At 42.1% G+C, this 10,776-nt stretch overlaps 1 protein-coding gene across 2 annotated transcripts in view; it reads right to left on the bottom strand.

The window, feature by feature from the left end:
• Positions 1–1,107: 1,107 nt before the first annotated feature.
• hth (Meis homeobox homothorax) overlaps positions 1,108–10,776 on the bottom strand; it is a 124,916-nt gene continuing 115,247 nt past the window's right edge. For both annotated transcript variants that reach the window (XM_018018408.2, XM_089476525.1), the window contains 3 exons: positions 6,706–6,782; positions 3,995–4,053; positions 1,108–3,813 (listed from right to left, as the gene is read on the bottom strand). In XM_018018408.2, the coding sequence (XP_017873897.1) occupies positions 3,653–3,813; positions 3,995–4,053; positions 6,706–6,782 (297 nt within the window). In that variant the 3' untranslated portion in view covers positions 1,108–3,652. The remainder of the gene's footprint in view (positions 3,814–3,994; positions 4,054–6,705; positions 6,783–10,776) is intronic.

The following is a 10,776-nucleotide window of genomic DNA, read 5'->3' as shown; positions in this document are numbered from 1 at the left end:
AGTTGAAAGTTGTATAAATTGTTTGTGCCCTTTTAGTCTATGCTCAGGGTTTGCATTTGCTTCGGTGATTACCAACTAGCATTAAATACAGTTTTAATAATAATATTCTCATATTGTTGTTTCGTTTTCTGGTTTCTTTTCTGTTTATAATGCATGCGCTATTTACAAAATATTTTCAATGAGAGGCTATCAAAAATGTACAATATTTATTAAATATACGTATGTATGTATGTAAATATAATCATCGTAATAAATGTTGCTGTTGTCCTTAATAATCATATTAAATATTTACGGCGTATACATTAAAGTTTCGAGAAAAATCACATTTTAATTTAAATTCTGATACGAAAAGAGTTGAAACATAAAAAGCATATTACAAATTATCTCATATACAATATGTATTCATTTGTAATTGTTGATAGCATTTATTTCTAATATTCTTTTTATTTATTTTTTAGCATAATTTAACGCTTATCAACACTGACACATAACGGGCACTTTCAAAATGCCAAGCAAGCGGTCACCAAGATACAAAATAATTGAGTTTTCTAAATTACCTTCATCTAGATTCACTCTTAACATCGTCTTTTAGCGGTTTCAATTTACAAGCGTTCAATGGAAATACTCTTCGGGTAGCATGCCGACTTCTCCTAGAGATACTAATATAAAATGTTGGAAAATTAAGAGCAGTTTTCAAGATCAGAAAACGAACTACGCAAAAGTTTTTACACTCTCCGAGAGTTTTTTTTTTTTTTTTCGCATCAACATGTTAACATCTGGATTTTCGCCATTTCCATCGAATTGCCTTTGGTTCCTTTGCTTAAGATGTACATTACTAAATTAATTATGTATGTCTCTGTTTTTTTTTTTTTTTTTTTCATTTTAAAAATTAATAATAATATATCTAGTAATTCATAGTTTATATTCTATATATATATATAGACTCGTATACTTCATTCGCTTATTCCATGCTTTGGTTTTACTTTTTTAGTTTTCTTTTTAAGGCGTTCTGTACAATTTGCGTTTAATCGTTTCTCAAGTCAATAGTGTTGATTATTTAACTAGCGTTAAGTCTAATATATTACTATCAATGCATAAATCGTATAATTTTGTATTTGTTTTTTTTTTTTTTTTTTTTTTTTTTTTTAGAGAAAACATTTGCATTTTGCTTGATTCTTTTCGTTATAGGGCTTGCAAAAAAACATTCGCCTTTAGCAATTTGTAAATAAGTTTTCTATTCGTGCGAAACAATAGCATAATTTATATTTATGTAGTAATGGTGTATTCTTTGAGAAGATTCGTATACGTTTTAAGTGATTGTTTCGACAGTAGTCAGTAGGTAGTGTCTGCTAATGAAATTAGGAGTTTCCATGCGAAAGAAGCTCTCTCGATCTTAATTAAGTTAAGATAATTAAAGTTAAGTTAAATGATCTCTGCGTTTCATTCATTGAGCTCGAGAACAAAAATATTCCTAGGTACTCACAATTTTTACACTTGTTTCAGTATGATCCAAAATGAAATACAACACTTAAATGTTCAGTTTGTTTCTCTTCCTCATTTACGTATATCCGTTACGATTTTAGATTGTTATATACTCTAAAAACTGTGTAAATTCAATTTAAACGCACTTGTGCTTGAATTCAGTTCAATTTTATAAATTTAAACAATATTTTGCAACTTATTTTGAATAAATTCTATGCCTGTGTGTGTGTGTGTGTGTGGGTGTCTGTCTGTATCCGATACAGGGATTCAATTGAGAGCAATTGAAGCTGCTGAAAAGTTGAAACCATTTGAAAACGAAATGAAATTGAAATAAAAAGACCAGAAATCGTATTTTTACAATTGTTTTTCATATATGCATTTTACTCTTATTTTCATCATTTAATCATCATTCACGTTTTTATAATTAAATCATTAATTAAGTAAATGTAATAATAATAATAATAGTAACTAAATATAACGCATACAAATTAAAATACATAAATAAAAATACAATTTAAAATTATTTATAATTTATTATTATTTATATCTGTATCTGTATTGTGTATGTGTATATGTATGCTTATATGTGTATGTATGTATGTGTGTGTGTGTGTGTGCATTCATCTTTAGATTTATTTATGTATATATATGTGATCGATTGATTTATTTATTTTCTTGGAAATAATACTACAAATACACACAAGAAGAACCAAAGTATTTAAATCAACTTCAAAATATTTTTGTTTTTAATTCAACATTTTTTGTTTGCTTTTCCAAATTAAATTCAATTTCTTATGATTTTTTTCATTTCTGTTTTTGTTTTTTCACTTAAGTTTTGCAATGCGTAAAATTAGAAAACAATTCAATTTATTTAAATTAGAGCGTTTAACCTAGAATATAAGACATAGGCATATACATAAGTAAATAGTTGGTAATTAATGTATGAATTAGGTTTAATTAGTTGCCGTTGCTGTTTACTATATATGTATATATATACACTTGTATGCATACGTAAAAACAATGCTAAACACTAACTAATAAAAAAAGAACAAAAGCGTTTACTACAACTGACTTGTTATAAGTGTAATTTAAAAAGAAACTAAACTCTAGCAAAGAATTTTTCGTTCTGTTTATTTGTGTGTGTGTGTGTGTTTTTATTTTTGCAATTTTCTTTTTCCTCTGCGATTTTCCGGGCGGCGCATTTACTAAATTCATGTTAAATAACAACAAATAAACAAACAAAAAATAAAACAAAACTAGCTCGCCAAGCAAATCAAATCGCTTTAGCCTAATTTGTAAATTCTATTTCGTTTTGGATTGCGCCTAAATTCATGCTTTGAAATATATTTTTGCATTTGCCTTTTGTAGCTTTTCGAAAGTAAAAATTTGCATAAATCAAATGTAATTAGCAAGCTTTCGTTGCTCTCTCTCTCTCTCTCTCTCTCAATCTCGCTGTGTGTGTGAGTGTGTGTGTGTGTCTGGCTTCTGTTTTGTTTATTTAACTTATATCTAAGCGTTTCATTTTTGTTTATGCATAAATATCTTTCTCTTCTTCATATATATATTTTGTTTGCTTTTATTATTTATTTTGTTGCATGTGTAGTTGTTATGTATGTTTAAGGTATACACAAATAGTTTCTTTCAAAATTGTTGCTGTTGTTGTTGCTGCTGCTGCTGCAGCTGCTGCTCTGGATGCTAGTGATACTGTTGTTGCGCCTGCCTTTCGATTAGCTAATATCTTCTGTGTATTGTTTTGTGTTTTCTTTTTTTGTTTATTTTTTTTTCTTTTTTTGTTTTTTAGATTTTACTACAGTTTTTACTTCATCTATTACTTGACTGATATTGCCACTCGGTTTTTGTAAGTTACACGGTTCAAGGGTCCTGGCCACTGTCTGTCTCTGTCCTCGCCTCTGCATTCGCTCTGCTTTAGTATTGTTGTAGTTGTAGGTTTAAGCTATGATTTTGGCTTTGTCGCTTTGTCAGCGTGCTTCTCAACATCCGCTTACGGGCACGCTCAGCCATTGCCCTCCACTTCCGCTGTCGCTGCTGCTGCTGCCGCTGCTGCTGCTGCCACTGCCGCCGCCGCCGCCGCTTCTGCTTGGGTTTGGATGTGGGTGTAGGATCCTGCTGAGGCTTCCGCAGTCGCGCCGTGTCCGTTGCCGGCGCTGGATTACAAGTGCTGTCCATAGTATTCGGCGGGCGGGTAGTGCGGATAGCCTTGATGGAAGCCCGGATCACCGGGCGGACGATGCATCATGTGCGCCTGGCTGTCCATCATGTAGCCCATGGCATCGTGACCATAACCGGAGGGACCTGGATGCGGTGTATAAACTGTTGAGAGTTGCATTCGCCCAAAAAAGAGAAATAGAGGAAAAGAGAAAAAAATGCGCATAATTAGAAATTGCGTGCGAAATTAGACAAAGCTTCTAATTGATATTTATTTGCTCTGCGCTATTTCATAGTTATGGATATTTTTTTGGTCATATTTGTAGCGTGGAGATTGGATATTTACCTGCTCGGTTCGATTGATCAATCATTGGCTGCACAATTCTTCGTCGCGCATTGATAAACCTGTGAAAGAGTCGAGCAAAGATTTTTGTTTTAGTTTTTAATTAAGCGCAAGACAGCGACAGGATTTATGAATTATTTATAAACTATTTCAGTGACGGCTGCTGCTGCGGCTGCTGGCGACTGCAGGGATTTGCAGCAGCCTGCTTTATGTGCGCAACTTAGCCATAAACTAAACCAAATCTTGGCCAGAGTCACACTTTTTGCTGCGACGGTCGGGCCACATCAATGGCAAGTGGCGGAGTGGGGGAGAGCCTCGACTCGGCAACAGAGCTGGGGAAATGGAATGGCCGGCTTTACAAAGCCCAATGCCGACTTTGGTTATGATTGTCGTTTAATAAATGCAATAAGAAATAATAAGCAGGCAGTTGCTGCGCTGCCGTCGCTGATCCGCTGCGTGAAGGATCAGCGACGAAAAGGCCAAAGAAATGAAATGATTAAAGCAAAAAGCCGCCATCGCCACAGCCAGCTCAGCGGAGTGACAGTCGGTTACCCACATGGGTTGACACACACGCACACACACTCGAATAGTAAGTATGAAAAAAAGAAAGAAAAAGAAATACACAGCCTAAAATAATAACAAGCCTCTCAGACATTAGCCAAAAACAACAATGAGCTAACCTCATTGAAAGTTAGCCGAGGTTAATGCTCCGAAAGCTTCCGCTGAAATCCTTTACTCATATTACATATATACATATATATCTCTTTACTAAGGATTGGTTTGCGTTTTTCTTCTCTTTTTTTTTCAATTTGCAGTTCATTTCAGTTGCTCATTTTGAGGCGGAAATTGTTGCAACGCCCTGAAATCGTTTATCAAAACGACAAAATGGAATTGAGTTCCGTTGCGTTTTTGGAACAGTTCAAGAGACAGCCAGCAGAAGTCAGAGTGAAAGAGAGAGAGAGAGAGAGAGAGAGAGCAAATGTGAGAGGATGTAAGCTGCAAATCGATTTGGCCGCTGGCTGCTGACTTGATTGGCTGCCTCCTTGGCCATCCGCGCTCTGTGGCGTGTGGCAGGCAGTTGATGCTTTCAGCTTTCAGCTACCAGGCAGACCCACATTCGCATTCCGTATTCCACACTCCCGTATGCCAGGTCCCACATTAATGTCCAGCGCAATAACAACAATACAGCTGAGCAGCGCATTTGCAGCGTTATTTATGTACTTACGCCACAATTATAACTTTTTTCCAGCTCTGCAGCTGTAAGTAAGCGTTAATATTTAAAACTTGGCTACAACAGAAAACTTTTTCGATTACCGCCGTAAGCAGAAACTGAATCTCAAGCCAGACTGTGCCTGTGCCTCTCCAGCATTTCTTTCTTATTCCTATTGGGTGTTAATGGACTTTTACTCTCTCCCATGCAGTCTCTCTCACTCTCTCATGCTCCCCTCTCACTCTCGTCGTGGTCATTTGAATTGCTGCTTACGCAGTTTCTTTCATTCTGTTTGCCCCGCAAATTGCGCAAAATAAATACACATTTAGTCCGGTGCTGTGTGGTGGATGGCGGGTGGGGGGCACCACCCGATGCCATTGGCCATTCCCCATGGATTAGTGCTTTGGCGAAGGTGTCGTCTGCCAGCCCATAAATAACCAAAAGTGTCAACATTTTATTTTGCTATTTTCTGCTAAGGTTGTTGCCTTTTCTCTCTCTCTCTCTCTCTCTCTCTTTCTTTTCTTCATCTATTACTTCTTTTTTTGTCCTGCTGTCTCCGCTGCCTCCGCTCGTCCGTCTTATCGCTGTTGTCTACGCAGCGTTGCGTGCTTAAGCGAAATGGGCAAGGGATCCCTGCAAGTCCTTGCTAGTCCTTGCCAGCCCTGGCCGTCGTATTTGTTAATTTGCAGTGTGCTTCAGTAAGCGCGAAATTCAATTTAATTGAGCTGAGTGCCTGCGTTAGAGCAGCCACCACTACAGCACGCCACCCAACAGCCCCAACCCGCTCCAGGCGGGCCCCAAATGCGGCTCACACATTTCTCGCTAGATTTTATTATGGCCTGTCCCTGCTTAAAAGCATTCCATGGCCCAGACATGGGGCCAGCAACTGCATAAAAGATTCAGCAACGCTTTTAACTGGCGCTCAAGCTTTTCAGCTCCAACCCACTTCCCACTCGCTCCCCCTCTCTCTCTCTCGCTCTGCTTTGCCCATTCTCAAATCTGACTGCATTTTGTGCATCCATTGGCTTGTCTTGTCTTCTGCATTGGCTGCCAGGTGTCAAGTTCTGCAGCCTGTCGCATAATGTGCAAAATTTGATGAAGTCGCCTGCTCGGCCTGAGAGCCTGCCACATTGGCTAGGATTTGTGCGGCTGTCATTGTCCCGTTGCCAGCAACATCGTCGTGCCACATGCTACATAACTTTCTCTACCACATCTCATGGACCCAGGCATGCTTCAGCTGCTCAAGCTGCTCAAGCTCTTTGCCTTATAAATTGGTTCGGCCTGCTCGCTGTAAGCTGATACCTTGAGCTGTCTGACTCTGGGTTCCAGCTGCCCATAAAGCGTGCAACAAATGGCCTGGCCTGCATGCGAGTCGTGTGGCACAGCCAACGCGAATCTGCCTGCAGATCGAGATGCACTGGCCCACAGATCTCTGGCTATGCTTGCTATCAATCCATGATCAGCTTATCTATTATCTATTATCCCAAGTCATCTTCGTACTTACCAATTGTTAACTTGCAGTATCGTCAGGCCAGTATCCTGCGCCAACTGTTTTTTTTGGTCCTCGGATGGGTAGGGATGCTGCAACGAGAGAAACGGAAATCGAAAGCTCAATTAATACATGAACAGCGCTCACAATTCAATTAGCAGGGCAAATGCTAGAAGATTTACAATCTGGCAAGTGGAGCTACGCCGATCAATCATGGCGAGGGCTGCTCCAACGGGCATATAAACAATAATATATGGAGAAATTTAACCTGTCAGCGCACGGCGCTGCTGCACTTGAACCAACTGGGCAGGAAGGGGTAAACTGTGCTTTATTTATTTTGCTTTTGGTTTTGGTGTTGCTCTCGGGGCTGGTTTTGCTTATCTGAATCTGTGGCCAGTGAGTGGCTCGCTTATCAGGCGCTGCCACTCAAAATGTCCTCAATTTGCTGCAGCTCATTTTTCGGTAGCGCCAAATAGGCAAACAGAAACTGAAACTGAAACTGAAACAGAACTGCAGTTGCGACTGGGGCTGGCCGAAGCTTCTCATAAATCTTGCAGCCGGCGCGCCGCCACAGTGGCGTCACTGGGCAAATAGAAGCCGACGCCCCTCCCACTAGCAGCACCTCCGCCTCCTGCGCGCTTGGCTCGCTCTGCGGCTAATCTAATCGGCTGGCGCTTATTACAATTTTCTATTTTTGTTTTATTTGCTGTTGTCGTCGCTTGATTTCTAATGTTGACTCAATGCGAGTTTGTGCCGCAGCCAGCCTGAGGTTTCACCTGGCGCTGACGGAAATGGCTGTCAATCTTTTGGCTTTGGCTTTGCTTTCGCCTTTTGTTTTGTTTGACGCGATCCTTTGGCGCATGCGTCGCTTGGCCTGGCATTGTTTAACCCCTTTCTGGCGATGCGGCCAACATTTCCGGCAGCTGTGGGCGTTTCAATTTTGGCACTCGTCAGGGCACTGCCTCAATTCCCAACGACTCCTGCTCGTCTGTCTCTGCGTCCGTCTGTCTGTCCGTCTGTGTATTGTGATTTTGCGGTTGCCGGCAATTGAACTTTTGAGCGATGTGCGGCACGGCGCTCTCGCAGTTGTCTGCAAATGCAATTTGCCTTTACACACAGGAAGCAATTGTTGTGCCACTGCTGCTGAAATTTACCGTTTTCTTAGCCACACACTCACACACATGGCAATGCAATATATGGACTGTCACTTGTATACAGATGCAGGTATATATATATATAAATATATATAGCTATATACTAAATTACACATATATAGATATATATAGATATATATGTATATATATATATATAGTTGTTGTATTTTGTGCATTCCGTATTCAATATGCAAGTGCTCAAGTGCCAGGAATTTCGAATGCCATGCGAAATGTGCAACGCAGCACATCCTTGTCGCTTGTCTTGCTATCCACTGTCCGTCTCTCCGTCCGTCTCTGTGTCCGCTTGGCCTGCATGTCCTGCGTAATGTCTGTAATGCAATTTAGTTGCCTTGTTGTCCTTGCACATCCGTGCACACCCATTCTGGCCTGTCGTCTGTCGCTCCGCCCGCCGCCTCCTCCTGCTCCTCCTGCTCCTCTAATGCATTCGCCTTATTGTTTGTGTTTAATAAATTTTGCGTGTTGTCTTGTTGTAGATATTGTGTATGCATCTTAGGGTCTCGCTCTGTCTCTCTCCCTCTCCCTCACTCACTCACTGTATTTACGTGTTGGCTGCCCGGCAGCAATATTTGTTTGCTGTCCTGCACAGGCCACGCGCCACGCCCACCACGCCGCCGCTCAGCTCTTGACAATAGCCAATACGAAAACTAGTATATGAAATTTGTGTATTGACAAATAAACGTAGATGTCCATGTAAATGCAATGGACATGCCAATGGCAATGTTCCCAGACCCAGACCTGCAACTGCTGCTCCTGCTGCTGCACCTCGTCTCCAGGAGGTTAGAAAATGCTCAAGAAGTCAAAAGGCATAAATTACATGCAGGTAAATTAAAATGGAATTTATAGCATACTTTGTGGCGTTCATCTCTTTAGAGAAATGCTTTTACCCGGAGCTGAATGTGCATATGCATATGGCTGGCTGAGGTTGGCATTATTGCACTGCCTGATATATATGTATATAGTAGGCAATGCCTTACTCTCTATATATCTCTCTCTCTCTTTCTGTCTCTGTCTCGGTCAGCCAGTAGTTCATTATCATCCTGTCTGTGGCTTATCAAAGGCGCATTAATGCCTGTCGCAGTTCGCGCTGCTCCGATTTGGCCGCCTACTCCTGCTGCTGCTGCAAATGCAGCTGCAGCTGCTGAAGGTGGCTCCATCAGCAGCTACGCTGTGGTGCGCCAATTACGCTAATGTAAGTAATTATGCATTTCGTACACCACACATCCCCCACCCTCTCTACTCACACACACACGCACACACAACTATCGACAGACAGAGAGACAGACGGTGCAGCTAACCAAGCAGGCGAGTGCAAACATGTCAAGTGAAACAAAGTCCATTTGGTTTATTAATTTACCATACGACAAAATAATTAATTACTGTCACGCCTTTAAGTTGCTTTTGCCATGTCGCCGCCTCGCATTCTCCCCCCTCAGCCCGTCAGCACTGGCCATGTCTTCTTGGGCTTGCCTCCGCCTCCTGCTGCTGCCGCTGCTGCTGCTGCTGCTGCTGCTGCTGCTTGGCTTCGCCTAGGGGCAGGGGCCACTGTTTTTGCCATTGTCTGCTTGTCGCTTAACTCGCTCCACTTTTTCCACATATTTTCGCTCGTGTTGTGTTTATTTAAACTTGGCAAATGAATTTAAAGCAATCACCACACACAAACGCACACACACACACAGACGTTCATTTAGGTGCCAGCCCTTCAGCTCCCCCTCAAGAGATGTCGACAAGTGCCAGCAAACCTCGGGCATAGGCCTATGTCTCGATTGCGGCCTGTAGCTTTCTCTCTCGCGCCCTCTCTCTGTCCCTCTCTCTTACTCACTCACTCTGCTCTGGCTGGCCACATGATGTCAACATGACTGCAATGCCGTGACACATGGCACAACAAGCCCAAGACGTCGACTCCGGCTCTGGCTCTGGCTCGGTAATGCACACGTACAACCGGCCAGAGACGCCGCCGCCGCCATTAACAACGCCAAATGCGACGCCATTTGTGAAACAAGCAACAACAGCAACAGCCGCCACTGCAAATTGCTGCGACGTCGGTGAAAATTGCAACGGCGTCGACGTCGGCCTGTGGCAGCCATTATGAAGATTTTTTCCAGTTGCACTCATGTCTAAACAGAGCCAAATGAGTGTTTCCACTCCAGTGAAAAGCGAGATAGCATGGCAGGCCAAGAGGGAGACAGACAGAGAGAAAGAGGGTAGAGGTGGAAGTAGAGCTGGAGCTGAAGATGGAGGTAAAGCTAGAGCTAAAGCTAAAGGTAGAGGTGGAAGCAGAGGTAGAGGTAGAGGTAGAGGTAGAGGTAGAGGTAGAGGCAGAGGTAGAGGTAGAGGTAGAGGTAGAGGTAGAGGTAGAGGTAGAGGTAGAGGTAGAGGTAGAGGTAGAGGTAGAGGTAGAGGTAGTGTTAGTGGTAGAGATATAGTGGAGCTAAAAGAGAGGCAGAGCTAGAGGAACTACACTAATCGCAACTTTGTCCTCATACTCAAAGTCGTCGGCGTCATCATGTTGCAGCAACACAAACACAGACGCAGCAAAAGAAACAAAACAAATGTAAAAGAAAAATAATTTGCAACAATCGCGAGTCAAAGCACACATACACACACACAGAAGAGATGCCCTACGGCCACCGTATGTGTGTGTGTGTCAAAAGGGTCAAGAAACTGACAAAGGTAGGAGAACTGCGCAGAGCCTACGAGAGGCCGCGGGCAAGGGTTAAAGTGCCGCACTTGGTACTTTCCTTTTTTTTAACCCCTGCCGACATGGGTTATAATGGATGCGCCTAAATAGTAGCCGGGCTCGCGGCACACATCGTCAACGTCAGGCGTAGCGCATCTTGAGTTCGTCTTGGCCCGGCTCGCTAAACATGCCACACACCAAGCGCCGTCGCGCCTCCTGGGCTGAAACATGTAA

This window comes from Drosophila arizonae, chromosome 2 (assembly GCF_054131065.1).
Source record: "Drosophila arizonae isolate 15081-1271.41 chromosome 2, UAZ_ARI_1.0, whole genome shotgun sequence".
NCBI lineage: Eukaryota > Metazoa > Arthropoda > Insecta > Diptera > Drosophilidae > Drosophila > Drosophila arizonae.
This window is presented reverse-complemented; position numbering and strand designations above follow the sequence as displayed.